Below are 17188 nucleotides of genomic sequence, written 5' to 3'. Positions count from 1 at the left end.
GAATCGGCAGCACTTCCAAAAGCCACTAAAGGGCAAGAGATGATGTGGATAATGTACAAACATGTTCACCCTACTGTTTACTCCTACCTCTCGTTATGGATACGATATGGCATGTGTCCCTCAATCTTATTGGATGAGGTTTCTTTAATCCTAGAAACGTCAATAGTCAGTCAGCTGATGATAAGGTATTTGAATTCAACTTAAATTTATAAGTCATAAGTCATCTTTATTGTCATTAAACATTACAAAAATGTGATAGACATAGTCAATTTGTAACAATAAGTTAGGCTATTACAATAATTTAAATGTATGAAACATAAGTAGCCTAAAATAATAGTCTATATAACAAGTAGGCCCTAGTTAAATTATAATATTATCAAACTTTAAAAAATCTTTTAAGTCATAAAAAGGGTTAGCAATTAACCATTTGTGAAATCTGACCTTAAATAGTACTAAGAGGTAAGGACTTGGATGCAATATGTAGTTTATTGTACAACTTGAGGCCAACAACATTGTAACTATTTGTACTCTTACTTAATCTGCAAAGTGGGATTACTGCCTTAGACTGATTGCGAGTGTCATGATTGTGAACATCACTATGTTACGGAAACTAAATTTGAGTTATTTTTCACATTTACCACACAGACAAATATATACAGGTTTATCACAGTTAAAATTTCTACTATCTACAAAAAGGGTTTGCAATGAGCTTTGACTAGAGATTTGGTAACAATCCTAATGGCCTTCTTTTGAAGCAATAAAATATTATTTACATGACTGCTGTTTCCCCCACAGGAGAACACCATAACATATCACAGAATGAAAAAAGGCAAAATAAACTATACGTAAAATATTGTAATGGTAACATGGAAGAAAGACTCTTGAGCAAGTAAAATTACTTTGGCTAACTTTGTGCACATTGATTCTATTTGGGGAGTCCAAGTTATAACTTATTATCTACTATTATTCCTAATATTTTAATTTCTGTGATGGATTCAATATGGCCTAGGCTTACACTATTTTTTAAGCTACATAAAAGATTTTGGGTTTTGCCCTGATTCAGTGTTAAAACTGGTTTTGCTGCAAAACCAATCTACTGCTTGCTTCATGGTGTTTTCTACTACTAATGATAAGACTATTTACATCACTGTCAACACTTAAAAAAAAGTAGTGTCGTCCGCAAACATAGCGGTAAAGGATCGACTAATATTATTTGGCAGATCATTCATAATCAAAAGAAACAATGTTGGGCCTAATATAGATCCCTGAGGCACACCTTCATTTACCTCAACTTTTTTAGGATTGATCCTTACCATTATCTACATATTGCGACCTTCCAAGTAAGTACGATTTAAAAGAAATCTAATTGGTGACCACAAACACCATAATAATTAAGTTTTCTCCAAAAGAATCTGGTGGTCAATACAGTCAAACGCCTTACTCAGATCACAAGCTGTGATCTGAGCAAGGCGTCTGTCTTCGAAAGCCTGTAACATTTTTGAAATTAAGGACTCAAGGGCATCAAACTGTCGATCTATTTTTACGGAAACCAAATTGTGAGTTTGAAAAAATATCATTCTCACTTAAAAAGGTACACAATTGCCTATGTACAACATGTTCTATGATTTTACCAATACAAGGCACAAGAGATACAGGACGGTAGTTACAGACCTGGTTTCTGTCATTCTTCTTGAACACCGGCACAACTCTGGACACTTTCTGTGAAGTAGGAAAACACACCCTCTTTAAGGCAAGCGTTTATGCACAGCATAAGGAGGCAGCATTATTTCACTAATCACCATTTTCAAAATATAACTAGACAGGCCATATACATCTTTGCTTTTGGTGCACTTCATTTTATTCACTGTACACAACAAGTTTTTTTCAGATACAGTTTCCCAATGAAGTTGCTGCTGAGGTTGCACGATGTTTCCGCAGAAAGTGGCTTGAAGTCGCAACAGGTTTTGACTCCGCAGCCTTGATAGCGTGTACTGACTCGATGAAGAAGTTGTTGAACTCATCAGCGGAAATGTTTGTTGTCTCGTTTACGGCTGGGGATGTCTTCTTTTTTATAAGAGACCAGGCTGCCTGACAAGGGTTGCTCGCAGACTTCAATAAAGTTTGACATTGGCTACTAGTTTGGCTTGATTTACTGATTTCCTGTACCGACATCTGATCTCCTTATAGGCCCTAAGAGCCTGTTCGCTCCCAGTAGTTTTGAAAACTGTTCGGTAACCCATCACCCTCTTCCTTTAAAAATTTTCCAGCTCCGGAGTATACCACGCAAGATGTGATTTAATAGACCGTTTCTTCACGGTATGAGCTTTAGCTTTTACACACTTCAAAGGGCAACAATCATTGAATACTTCTAAAAAACTTGTTGAAGAACTGGTCAAACATGGTTTCTGCTGCTGTCATTGTTTTGCACTTGAGAAGTTCTAGCCAGTTCATTTCACTTAAGGCAAAATTTAAAATACAAAATGCTATTTACAGAAATGTTTCTAACCATTTTTACTACAGGAGTTTCTTGGGCGCAACTTCCAGCAAACAATTACATTTTATTTTCCATCTCGACACCCTCATGATCTGCTATGTCAGGGGCATACAACTTTGTACTCATAAGCAGATGTCTCAATATCTGTGAAAATATTATCCAGACAGTTGTTATTCCTTGTGGGTTGATTGTTGACGTAGTGACAGTTAAACTGAGCAAGGAACAATTTTCAACTTCTTAAAACTGTAGGCGAGTTTATAGTGACGTCAAATTTTAGCATTAACATCCCCACCTATAACTATGTAAGCCCTTGAAGCGACCCAAATAATTAAAAGCTGCTCCAGTTTTTTCTAAAAATATATTTGCATCACCAGCTGGAGAGTGATTAAAGAGTTATTGTGAGTAGGTTGAGGTAAGAAAGCAAAACTGCTGTACATTCAAAATGGAGCTCTTCACAGAATTGATCCACCGCTATACGCTCATACCTTAAGCTACTAGTAGCTGAAATAAATATGCCTGTTCCACCTCTAATGTGATTACTTCTGCAGAATAAAGATGCTCGCACATAGCCCTCCACATCCACACAATCCTGTTCCTGATCACTGAGCCAATGTTCACAAAAACACAGCAGGTCATAATGATTTTCATCACCCAGGACACTTAAAATATTTTCTTTTTTCTTGCAAACCTTGTACATTTAAGAACAGTAAACTTTAGGTTAGGCTTTGAGGGTAGGCCTATATATGAGTCTTGTGTCGGCGACCCTGGGTAGGCACCGTCGCACCTAATCGTAGTAGTGTCACTAACCTCAACATTAGTTCCATCCTCAATAGAGGGGTACAAGCTTAGATCCACAAAACTAGGCCTAAGTATTTTGCAGATTCGCCTGTACATTTTCCAAAAAAAGAAGCCTCATGGGCTTCTTTCTCCCACGGGACTTTGGCGTTTTAAACACAAACCGACTTACATAAGAAACCTTCAGGCCAGAATTCTTCCATCATATACTGTGGTCCACAGCGACAAAGGGACACCTATTTTAAATGAACTGTATCCTGGAAACTTATTTTTTAACTTTGTCACTTCAAAATTATTTTTACCTTTGGCTCGAGCATTAACATATTGCTTAATATTGTCACTTTCAACACCTTCGGCAAACCTAGAAAAAACAAATATATACTTATGTTTTTCCACAATCTTCAGTCTATCGTCATTAACCGAAAGCGCGGCCCGTTAAGAACTGATATCTTTTGGGGTTATTTTTAAACCTTTTCCGTTTTGTTTACGCTTTCTGTATTTCACTTCAATAAATCCGTTATTGGAGTTACTCACGTTCCTCTTCCAAAACCACTTGTTCCACATTGGACGATGGGACAGACGGAACATCTGTTGTTTTTTGCAGACCTGGGACGTGATGTGGACGGTAATGCCTGGTTCTCATGTAGCCTGGCCTGACCTCACCTTGTCGTTTTTTTCCATTTCAGACAGGTTTCTTTTCACGTTAGCAAAAGTTTTAGGTGGTTAGCACTGAAATTTCTTTGCTCTTACAGGAAAAAGGTGAATTAACTGCTGGCGTCAAAATATGTTTGTCATTTACGCTTCTAACTGACTTCATACAGTTATTTGTAAAATTCAAATCTTTGGTTTCCAAAGAAGAGTCTCAATTTTCGGCAAAGCAGATTTTATGGCACCAGCATAAGAAAACACTGCTACTTCCAATATAAATGTCACCAATAGCCTCTGTGTGATTATTCACGATTGAGGTTAGTTTGGCATTTTCATTTTGCATGATATTTAATTGAGTTCTGAGTTCTAGCTGATTTTGTGTTAGATCAGAAATTTGATCGGTCAAAATTTTAATAAAATCAAAACATTTTACACATACTGTCCTCAATTCCTTTGACTCTCAACAGCACTAGCAACTTCAGGTGATGTACTCACAGCAACTCTAGAAGATGTATTCAAGTCGTCTAGCAGACCGGTTTGCCCCAGACAGCCATCACACTTTAAAATCCGATTTTTCCCCCTTTTGAATATGAATATTCACTTTTAGATTTTCCTGCACAATGAAAGTGGAACCAGCTCTTGCAATTCCCTCGCACATAATGCCACCGCTGCTATTAGTGACCCTTTTAGAACAAACACCACACAACGAATTTTTGTTTCTAGGCGCCATCTTGTCTAGGACTTATAGGTTTAAGGTTTCTTTTTCTTTTGATGTTTCACTATCAAAAGGTATATGTACGATTAAATATTTTAATTCTTATGGTAAGTAAAACAGCCTCAATTTTCAATACAAATTTTGTTAAATCCCGATTTTGATCCTGATTTAAAACCAAAACAGTTATTTACGGGATGTGGAAATAGGAAAAATAATGTTCAATTAAATTACCAAAATCAGGACTACATTGAGGTTGAAAATTGTCAAAGTAAGTTTTCAATATTTGAGAGTTATTCTCACCAATGACAATAATGAACACATGAAAACACAAAATAGATTAAATTCAGATCACAAAGGTTACAAATGCCACATGTTGATGAGGTCCAAGATACTATCCCATACAATAAAAATCCAAATTTACAAATCTATTATCGGACCAGTGCTCCCATTTGGATATGAAAATTGGATATTAAATTAGATAACAGAAAAAATAATAGATTTCTGAAAACTAAATATTGAGAATGAACGGACCGACCTTCAACGATGGAGAATTGAGGGAGGAACGGACCGACCTTCAACGATGGAGAATTGAGGGAGGAACGGACCGACCTTCAACAATGGAGAATTGAGGGAGGAACGGACCGACCTTCAACGATGGAGAATTGAGGGAGGAACGGACCGACCTTCAACAATGGAGAATTGAGGGAGGAACGGACCGACCTTCAATGATGGAGGAACAGACCAACCTTCAATGATGGAGAATCGAGGGAGGAATGGACCGACCTTCAACAATGGAGAATCGAGGGAGGAATGGACTGACCTTCAACAATGGAGAATCGAGGGAGGAACGGACCGACCTTCAATGATGGAGGAACAGACCAACCTTCAATGATGGAGAATCGAGGGAGGAATGGACCGACCTTCAACAATGGAGAATCGAGGGAGGAATGGACTGACCTTCAACAATGGAGAATTGAGGGAGGAACGGACCGACCTTCAATGATGGAGAATCGAGGGAGGAATGGACCGACCTTCAACAATGGAGAATCGAGGGAGGAATGGACTGACCTTCAACAATGGAGAATCGAGGGAGGAATGGACCGACCTTCAACAATGGAGAATCGAGGGAGGAATGGACCGACCTTCAACAATGGAGAATCGAGGGAGGAACAAGCAGGATCAGTAATTGAGAGAACTGTATAGATAATAAGCTGAACAGAACGATTCAATGTGATTTGATTTATCTGTGTTACAACAGTACACCTGTGTTGTGTTGTAATTTTGTACATTTGTGCTTCTCGTGATGGTATGCTGGAGTTAGGTATGGTTATGTTTGTGTGAAACACAACATTTTTGTCCTGAATTTTGACTTTGATGTATCGCTTGCCGTATGTATGTATAATAGTTAATTTTTTGTATAAATATATATATGTAAACAACAAAGTTCCAAATTTATTGAAAAATCTTCCAGAATTAACAAATGCTATTACTTGAAAAAGACCTACACCTAATAATAATATAGTTAATACATTAATAAAGCTTTTGTGTCATAGTTATTTAATGTTTTTCAATATGTTATCATGTTTTATTTATATTACACTATATCAAAATACAAAATATTGTGAACATGCACCAATTTGTAGTTAGTTTTGCAACAACCAGTTAAATGTCACGTGCAATAATAATATGACATTGTTAATGTACCTAACCTAAAGAAGAGAACAGGTTCTAGTCCTTAACACGTTTCTTTTAGTGTTACACACAGCAATGGCAAATGTCCCTTATACAGTTCTCTTCAAATGATCTACAACTTAACTTTAAATAAATAAATGGAAATATCTTTAAAACATCATTTAATTCAAGGAATATCTGTGTTAGCAACTATTTATCATGAAGATCTCAAACAATAACTCATGCTAATGAATAAAGGTTGTGCTCCACTTCTTATGTATATAAATCAAATCAAATATGAATCTTTTCAACAGATAGGCAAGTTAGAGGGGTTTTTATATTAAATTCTGAAGTTTACATTACATGATAATTTTATTTATAAAAGATGTAAAACATTACATAAGACTATATATAAAATGAAGACAATAAGTAATCAGCAACATGCCTTGTATGTTAATATGTTGAAAACCCAATATCAGAGTTCAGTCAATTGACTTAAACCCACATCAAATACATCAAGGTCCCAAGCTACTAGTTCCGACATGTAGCTACACATCAATGTGGATTCTAAGGGCTTTCCACTTAATATGTGCACTTAAATTGACATATCCACATCAAATACACCAAGCTACTAGTTCCGACATGCAGCTACACATCAATGTGGATTCTAAGGGCTTTCCACTTAATATGTGCACTTAAATTGGTCACCAATCTGTTATAAAACCCACTTCACACTAAAGCCAGTATTTAACACTCTTATTAATGTACTTCAGACAGGACAGCTACAAATTTAATTATTTATCGAGAACTATGAAAACATTGTGATTACAATGGTGAGGAGGAGAAATAGGGAGAAGGATTAATTCCAGGGAAAGGAAGATATCTCTGAAATATTTAATACATAACCAGAGATGTCCTCAGATCTATTACAAATAGCCATATTAAAATATTTTTGGATCCATTGTTCTCATCTATTTTGCTGAGAAATCAGCTAAATCTTAACTTATTTATTTAATAAATCTATTTTACAAGGAATCACACAATTAGACTTAAAAATCAGTATTTCCTACTGTGATAGTAGTCACCGATGAACAGGGTGGGCTATAAGTCTCTTGACAAAAATACATTGTGACAATAATTAATAAATTGTGTTCATGTAACATTTGTAACATATAAAATCACTTCTAACTTCAACATAACCTCAAAACAGTATTGTTGTAGCAGACAGCTGACCAGCTACAACTATAGTCAAACCGATAACTGCTATAATCACTGCAGGTGTTAAGCAACATATGTTCATTCAATAAGCTTATTATTTTATCTTGGTTTGAGATTCATATTTAAAACAATATTTCTGTTTTGTTCTTATAGTAGTGTACCTTCATTTAAGTTAAACATTTTTTAATGAGTTTTATTAAAAATATTTCATCTTACACAATAATATTCTTTAGCACTATCAACCACAGAGCAATCTCCACGGAGTTCTGGTAATGCTGAAAAAACAATAAGGTCAAGGGCTGGAATAGGATCTAGAGAGAGCTGCAGAAACATTTTCAAAAGCTGACAATAACATCTATTTACATCCTAGAAACCATACTTTACTGCATAAGTAAGGATCCTCCAAAACAAAGAGATCTACACTGCCATTACACTAGACAAGCAGGGATTACACTACCAGTCCATAGAACAGCATTGTTGGAGAAAAAAAATCATCATATGCTGGAATGAAACTCTTCAACAAGCTAACAGATCATCTGAAAGACAACCCAGGACGTATAAAGAGAAGCCTACGGTGTTGGCTGCAAGACCACACATACTAAACACTCGATGAGTTCTTCTCATGAAATGATGAATCTTAATTAGAGCTCTCATTTAATAATAGAATTCACTTGTAAAAACTGTTTAACTCTGTAACATGTCTCGATGATATTGTTAAAAAACATATTGTCTATTGTCTAACCACCTACTGCACTCTATAGTGTACAAAGAGTGTTGTTTTTCAGTGTTATTTTACTACGCATACAAAGTAAAAGACATAGGAATAAGTTTCATATTTATCTGTGGAATAGATTGATGTGGCATCCCTCCCTCCTCATAGCATTACATAAATTATAAATTCAGATGTGGCCAAATCCTTGCTTTTATCACTACAAAACCATTGTTTTTCTTTTCATTTACTGATTAGATAAAAGAAAAAGCCAGACATAATTCCACTGATTACAAAAAAAAAACAAATTTTAAATTCATTTTAAATTTATTTATAAGATGAAGTTGCCTACCAATTAATTAATTAAATATAGCAAATTTAGATAGACTTGAAAAGTCCCAAAATCTGTCTGTATTCTTCTAATGTTATTTGTTCCTATATCGATTTTGCTGTGTTATGGCAGAAACATGTTTAGATATTCACTTACTTTGTAGTTACATAGGTATGTTGTTTGCAAAAACCAATGAATCATAACTACATTAAGATTTAATCTCATTGTTACTAGAGTAAGTAAGAAGTTTATATCATTATTTTTTTTTATTTAATATTTCTGTTACTTATAAGGTGTTCTTATTTATGAGGTGTGTTTTTTTTAAAGTAAGTACCATTTTTAAACTTCGCCGCTGTAGCAATGCGGCCATGCCCTGCACTTGCGAACTGTCAACTTCATCTGTTAGTAAGTCAGAGACACAATTACAGCAAAATTCGATCACCCTCCCCCTCCATCAACTGAGATTCCCGCTAACTGTGAAGTACACCTACTATTTGTTTTTTTGGCACTAAAGGAGTGAAAGCACTTGAAATTCACTGTCAGAATTGTGAACTGTACAAAACATTATGAGTGATGGGACAGCATTTAAATAAGAAAAAGCTTTCAAAGATGGCCTACAGAATGCTCATGATGAGAAAAGGAGTAGACGGCTCTTGATAAAAAAAAGGTAATGTCGTTTAACATTTTTTTTTTGTTATCACAAGGCTTTAATGCAAGTTACAATAAGCATTCTCTATGACATATGAATCGAGAAATATATTTTGCTGTAAAGCAATATCAGTCCACATCCAGCAAGATCTCATCACAGAATTTTGCTACGAACAATTTCATACTTCTCCCAACAGCCCTAGAGACTAACACTTATAGAAGTATGTTGAAGGTCGTCAGTGCCCCATAGTGTCAAAAAGATTGTGTTACAGTCACTGACCACATGCAGCAAAACAAACCCAAGATCTCATCACAGAATTTTGCTACGAACAATTTGATACTTCCCCCAACAGCCCTAGAGACTAACACTTGTAGAAGTATGTTGAAGGTCAGTGCCCCAAAGTGTCAAAATGATTGTGTTACAGTCACTGAGCACATGCAGCAAAACAAACCCAAGATTTCTTCACAGAATTTTGCTACGAACAATTTGATACTTCCCCCAACAGCCCTAGAGACTAACACTTGTAGAAGTATGTTGAAGGTCGTCAGTGCCCCAAAGTGTCAAAACGATTGTGTTACAGTCACTGACCACATGCAGCAAAACAAACCCAAGATCTCATCACAGAATTTTGCTACGAACAATTTGATACTTCCCCCAACAGCCCTAGAGACTAACACTTGTAGAAGTATGTTGAAGGTCGTCAGTGCCCCAAAGTGTCAAAACGATTGTGTTACAGTCACTGACCACATGCAGCAAAACAAACCCAAGATCTCATCACAGAATTTTGCTACGAACAATTTGATACTTCCCCCAACAGCCCTAGAGACTAACACTTGTAGAAGTATGTTGAAGGTCGTCAGTGCCCCAAAGTGTCAAAACGATTGTGTTACAGTCACTGACCACATGCAGCAAAACAAACCCAAGATCTCATCACAGAATTTTGCTACGAACAATTTGATACTTCTCCCAACAGCCCTAGAGACTAACACTTGTAGAAGTATGTTGAAGGTCGTCAGTGCCCCAAAGTGTCAAAATGATTGTGTTACAGTCACTGTTAATTCAGGTAGCAATATTCTATGAAGACAGTATAAAAAGGGTTGTCCTTAGATATGATAAGTGCCTTCATATTGATAGCAATTATGTTGAAAAGTACATAAAAGTGAGGGCTTTCGTATAAAAATAATATGTTTAGTATAAAGTTTACTTAATTTTGTAATATATACAAACGTTACGTATAAACACACCTCATACTACTGCTCTCTAAATTACAAAATGAAAACAATATACAACATTGTTACAACTACTTGTAAATATATATTAAAATCTTCTTTGTAACTTGATGTGTAGTTTATTAAGTTTCTTATTAGTTTCAAAAATAAGATCTTGTGTACATTTGCTCTACAACCAATCAAGAGAACTTTTGAATTGCCACTACCTGGATTCAGAAACATTAATAGTTAGTTAGAAATAGAATTAAAAATATTTGTAATGTAACTTCTCGGATACAATGTCATTAGTTAAACTATCTAATAAATAATATTAGTAATAATCATTTTATTGATATTACAACATTATGTTGTGTGATTAATATCAATACTGTACTCAAATAAAAAATGTTTAAATATAAAATACAGGTGTTTTCCTACTAACATATTAATACTGAAAAATAAATCAAATTAAGTAAAACCTTGGAGGTATTCTTAATTCTTTATTATTTAATAAAACTTATTCAACATTTTAATTTTTCCACATTACTCAAACAACAAATACAAATAAATTGTATTACTTTGTTTTAAACAAAAAAATTAACTGAAATACACGGAAAACAACCGCCTACATACAAAATAAAATTGAAACTATAAGACAGAAATTGGTACTTGTACTGGAAACAATGAATTATGATAATGTATTGTGAGAGTGTTAAAAAAATCTGAATTGACTACACAAATGTTCCACACAAACATTGTTCAGTTTCCCATTAACACTAAAAAATCTTATTTTATGATTTTTTTGTTTAAAATTCCATTAAAATCAGTCTAAATAAAACTTTGGAAAAATAGTATTTAAACAGGAAGACTAATTTTGCATACATGTCAATCATACAACAGATTAAGTAGTTAAACAATAAACACAATTTAATAAATAAAACATATAAGCTCGTATAAAAGTAAAAAGGTTATTGTAACCATTGTAGATAGTCCATTAGCAGATAAAACATAGCTGATTGGCCAATAATTGACCAATTTGCCACTTAATTGATTAACGTTACTCCATGAATAACCCTAGTGTCATGTGATTGTTTTATCACAGTGTTGACAAAAGTAGCTTACATTTAATGAGTAAATATTTTTTATATTTATTTGACAAATATTTCTGTCAAAGAACATCTGTGATATTGTGATTAAAGATAATAAATGTATATACATGATTGAAAAATACATTATTATTAAATAGCCAAGAATTTAAGGTTTCAATACACATACACTTATTGAAAATTGTGATTGTCACGTTAAGTATAGGAAACTTGAAACACCACTGGTAAAACTTAAAAGCATAACAATTATAATAATATTAAAAAATAACATATGTTTACATTAGGTAAGAAAATACATTTTTTCTGAAACATTGAGTGAAACTACTGCGCGTTTAACATTTTAATCTCTTTGTAAGTGCTTTTCACAATAAAAATTATGTAATATTTCATAGCCACAATAATTGTCAATATAAAGTTTTATCCTATAAATAATGACTCTGATTTTCACCAATCTTAGTAAACCAAAGCCTTTTAAATCCATTTATTTGCCTAGTAAAACTATATAAGCATAATAATAATGCACACAATCAAAATACATTTATCAGTTGATAAATGTCATCTGGTAAAACATACAACTACGTGTTATTTTCACAACTCACATCGCCCATGCAATAATGCTTACATCAATAAAACAAATAAATGCTAATCTTCTAAATAAATAGGTTGGCTTTCAAAAACTAAACAAATACTTGGGAAAAATGAATCAACCAAATTTTCAATTTGCCAAAATCTTTCCTTATAAGCTTTAGTGTGAGAACACCCGAATGCAACTTTGAGGAAATGTATTATTTCAATATGCAAAAAACTCTGAAATTGCATTAACCCATTGGAGCAGAAGTAATCCATGGTGTTCACTGAAGTAGAACTTCAGTACTCGGCCGTTTCACACACTGGTTAAGTGGTCTACATTTGACATTATACTGAGGACAATGTTTGTTTACATTACTGTCTTATAGTGATTCTGATACAGTGATTGTGAACATAATTCAAGTGACAGAGATAGTGTCACCAATGCTGTGCCACTGGACCTTAGACTTATCATACTTTAGTAAGTGTAATTGTCGCCACCAGGCTGCAGAAGCTGCGGAGTATTCACCTCCAGTGACCAGTGACCACGGCGGAGAGCCTCACACTAACAGATCATCACCAACTGCTTTCTCACTGCCACCATACGGCTATTTTAGGAATAGCTAATGGAAACATCTATTGGCAGTATTGCTGTCCTCTTTCATTCCATGTTTTTAGGCCTAGTGATGCTATATAGGAGTAATATATTATGAAACGTTTTATCGTACCGTTTACTTCAACTCAATTCATTTCCTAGAATAGTGAGTACCTGTTATTGAGAGTTACATGCAAGTAACATATTTAGCAACACTTGGACCAGCTATACAGGACAGTTAACATTTCCTAGAATAGTGAGTACCTGTTATTGAGAGTTACATGCAGGAACATATTTAGCAACACTTGGGCCAGCTATACAGGACAGTTAACACTTACATTTCCTAGAATAGTGAGTACCTGTTATTGAGAGTTACATGCAGGTAACATATTTAGCAACACTTGGGCCAGCTATACAGGACAGTTAACACTTACATTTCCTAGAATAGTGAGTACCTGTTATTGAGAGTTACATGCAGGTAACATATTTAGCAACACTTGGGCCAGCTATACAGGACAGTTAACACTTACATTTCCTAGAATAGTGAGTACCTGTTATAGAGAGTTGTTACATGCAGGTGTAGACATGCAGGTACATATTAGCCACACGAGCTATAGGTGAGTACAGTTACATGCATAACATAGAATAGTGAGTACCTGTTATTGAGAGTTACACGCAGGTAACATATTTAGCAACACTTGGGCCAGCTATACAGGACAGTTAACATTTCCTAGAATAGTAGATACCTGTTATTGAGAGTTACATGCAGGTAACATATTTAGCAACACTTGGGCCAGCTATACAGGACAGTTAACATTTTTCCTTAGAATAGTGAGTACCTGTTATTGAGAGTTACATGCAGGTAACATATTTGGCAACACTTGGGCCAGCTATACAGGACAGTTAACACTTACATTTCCTAGAATAGTGAGTACCTGTTATTGAGAGTTACATGCAGGTAACATATTTAGCAACACTTGGGCCAGCTATACAGGACAGTTAACACTTACATTTCCTAGAATAGTGAGTACCTGTTATTGAGAGTTACATGCAGGTAACATATTTAGCAACACTTGGGCCAGCTATACAGGACAGTTAACACTTACATTTCCTAGAATAGTGAGTACCTGTTATTGAGAGTTACATGCAGGTAACATATTTAGCAACACTTGGGCCAGCTATACAGGACAGTTAACATTTCCTAGAATAGTGAGTACCTGTTATTGAGAGATACATGCAGGAACATATTTAGCAACACTTGGGCCAGCTATACAGGACAGTTAACATTTCCTAGAATAGTGAGTACCTGTTATTGAGAGTTACATGCAGGTAACATATTTAGCAACACTTGGGCCAGCTATACAGGACAGTTAACATTTCCTAGATAGTGAGTACCTGTTATTGAGAGATACATGCAGGAACATATTTAGCAACACTTGGGCCAGCTATACAGGACAGTTAACATTTCCTAGAATAGTGAGTACCTGTTATTGAGAGTTACATGCAGGTAACATATTTAGCAACACTTGGGCCAGCTATACAGGACAGTTAACACTTACATTTCCTAGAATAGTGAGTACCTGTTATTGAGAGTTACATGCAGGTAACATATTTAGCAACACTTGGGCCAGCTATACAGGACAGTTAACACTTACATTTCCTAGAATAGTGAGTACCTGTTATTGAGAGTTACATGCAGGTAACATATTTAGCAACACTTGGGCCAGCTATACAGGACAGTTAACATTTCCTAGAATAGTGAGTACCTGTTATTGAGAGTTACATGCAGGTATCATATTTGGCAACACTTGGGCCAGCTATACAGGACAGTTAACATTTCCTAGAATAGTGAGTACCTGGTATTGAGAGTTACATGCAGGTATCATATTTGGCAACACTTGGGGCAGCTATGCAGGGCAGTTAACACTTACATTTCGTTCAAGAATCTGTAGATAACTAATGCACTTACTGAAAACTCCAACCGTAATCGTGTGTCACTCTGTCCTTGAGTACTACCTCCGCTCCTGGTACAGAACATATTGGTATATTCCAACAGTCTCTAACTCTTCTGAACACGTAACGCAAGTAGAATTTCTCAAAATTGTCGTATAAAGGCACGTAACCCTGAACAATAAAATAACATTAACAAGAATGTTACAAACTTTACTATACAAAACATTAACACAGTAACACTGCCACATGGTGCTAACAGTGTTATATGATACACTCTGTAACAGATTATAGCCTTGTCACTATACAGAAGAACTATCACAGAAGCGAAATTGTATACTTTAACTCTCTTTATCAGAGATGCGATCTTTAAACATGTCTTTATATTAATATGTCATTAAAATATTGGATAACCAGTTAAATATCTAATGGAATGTTTACATTATCCAAATAATTGATTCAACCTAATGTTTGTAAACAGCAAACTACACTTTGGTGTAATATTATATAAAATGGGTAAATAAATTTTTTATAATTATTTTGATAAGTTTGCCTTGAACTATCATAATTTGTGCCTCTGAACAATCAAAGAGAACTTTATAAATTATGACTCGATAATTAAAAATTAAGCTCAGTGAGTACCTGAGCTTTTACATCCGTGGTAAAACAGTTTTGACTGCTTATGAATGTAATTTTCATTCAATTTGACATTTAAAAAAGTTAATTTTCTGTGTTTACTCAGTGAGAACTGCTATTATATCCTGTAATGTATCATGGAATTACATAATTTAACATAAGTTCAGCATATATGCATAATTTAAAACTTTTATCTTAAACCAATATATTAAGTTAATTGAATTTTTATTTTTGTACAAAAAGTGTTTAATTCTTGCCATATAACATTTTTAGAGCTAAGAATACCTTTTAATTTATGCCTAGTAGGAATGTACAATATTTCCTTTTAAAAGTAGTTTTAAACTAAATATTGTTAAAATGAAGCGAATTTGATCCAATACTGCAATAAAATACGATTGTCAGAATACTTTTTTCATCCTCAATTGTTCAAATATCAATAGTCTAAAGAGGCCACTATTAAATCAACAAAACTACTTCAAACAAATGACATAGATTCTATCTTTATATTTGCTTCAACAAACTGCCTATGTCTGATGGACTTATGTTTGTTTGCACAGAAGATCTACCGTATAGATAATGTTCCACAATGTTGTGGTGTGGTATCGTTTGTTTCTATGGAATGTTTTTCCCCTGAAACTTAACGTCATATAATTTAAGAAATGTATAACTTTGTTAGAACTAGTTTTTTTTTACAAAAGATACGTATGATAATATTTTCTTTATGTGGCACTTATGTCCAAGAAAGGAAGCCACTTGAGCAAACTAAAAACTTCTATTATTTTTTTATTAAAAACTCTGTACAGATGACTTTTTTTATTGTTCCATGCTTAGTAAGTTATTTTTCTTTATTTTATACCAAGCCATCTGTTATAAACTTTAAAAAGCATATGTAAAATTCTTTATGTCCACTTAAAATGTTACAATTAGAAAACAAATATTTACTTATTTATTTAGTTACATTAATACTAAAAGAAGTTAGAAGAATGTACTTTTAGTATTAATGTAATTAGCATGTAACTGTAATAACTATTTTAAAACATTACTTTAATTAATGATATTATAGCAAATTGTCTTAACCTTTGATCTCTTTATCAGAGTTACTAAACTAAAGTACTGTATAGCTCTTTTTATTTAAAAAAAAAAAAGACTAAGGTTATCATTCCCTGGACCATAACACAGCATGCACCAGATACTTGTACCTGGGGAATAAGGATATTAACCCAATAAAACGTGAATAATTTAATATTATGAGTATATAATAAGAATGGATCGATAGTAACAATTATCCATGAAAGTTTAACCATACAATGATTGCACTTAACATTCTACTGCATATAACTTACTAAGTTACACTACTTAGGTATGGCACAATCGTAATAACAAAGTATAGTTCAAAGCTAGTAAATCTCTAAAATCATTTTATCAAATTACATCTTATTCTTATTTCTAAATTACCTCTCTATTTGTCTCTTGTGCTACTTTAGGGGTGAAAAATAACTCATTGAGGTAACCGAGGAAAATTAACATATAAAATCCAATGTATGTCATAACAGCTGTATAAAGTGGGACTTCTTCAAATGATTCTCTGGACAGTCGATCCAAATTGTTTGGCGGATGTTCCTGTAAAACAAGACTCGAATAAATATTAAACCTAAAACAGTTATTACTTAGCAAATAACATTTTCACAATACTATATACTAACAAGCGTCCAATTAACGCTTTTAAAACAAAAATTAAAAATTGGCTGATTAGTCAAGCATTTTATAGTGTAGCTGAATTTGAAAATGGGAATTTCTATTCTGTAAAATTGTAATCCAAGATATTATGTAAATATGTGTTTTTTACTTGAATTTTTATATTTATTTGTGTGTTTATTTATTTATAGGTTTTATTCA

At 34.0% G+C, this 17188-nt stretch overlaps 1 protein-coding gene across 1 annotated transcript in view; it reads right to left on the bottom strand.

Annotated features, from left to right (window-relative positions):
- Positions 1-17188, bottom strand: part of LOC124356542 (serine palmitoyltransferase 2) — a 49164-nt gene that overhangs the window by 20843 nt on the left and 11133 nt on the right. Inside the window, exons 2-3 of the mRNA XM_046807605.1 lie at positions 16748-16912; positions 14676-14830 (exon numbers count right to left, since the gene is read on the bottom strand). Coding sequence (XP_046663561.1) covers positions 14676-14830; positions 16748-16912 — 320 coding nt within the window. The remainder of the gene's footprint in view (positions 1-14675; positions 14831-16747; positions 16913-17188) is intronic.

This window comes from Homalodisca vitripennis, chromosome 3, assembly GCF_021130785.1.
Source record: "Homalodisca vitripennis isolate AUS2020 chromosome 3, UT_GWSS_2.1, whole genome shotgun sequence".
Taxonomy (NCBI): Eukaryota; Metazoa; Arthropoda; class Insecta; order Hemiptera; family Cicadellidae; genus Homalodisca; species Homalodisca vitripennis.
Note: the sequence above shows the minus strand (reverse complement) of the source record. Positions and strands in the feature narration are given on the sequence as shown.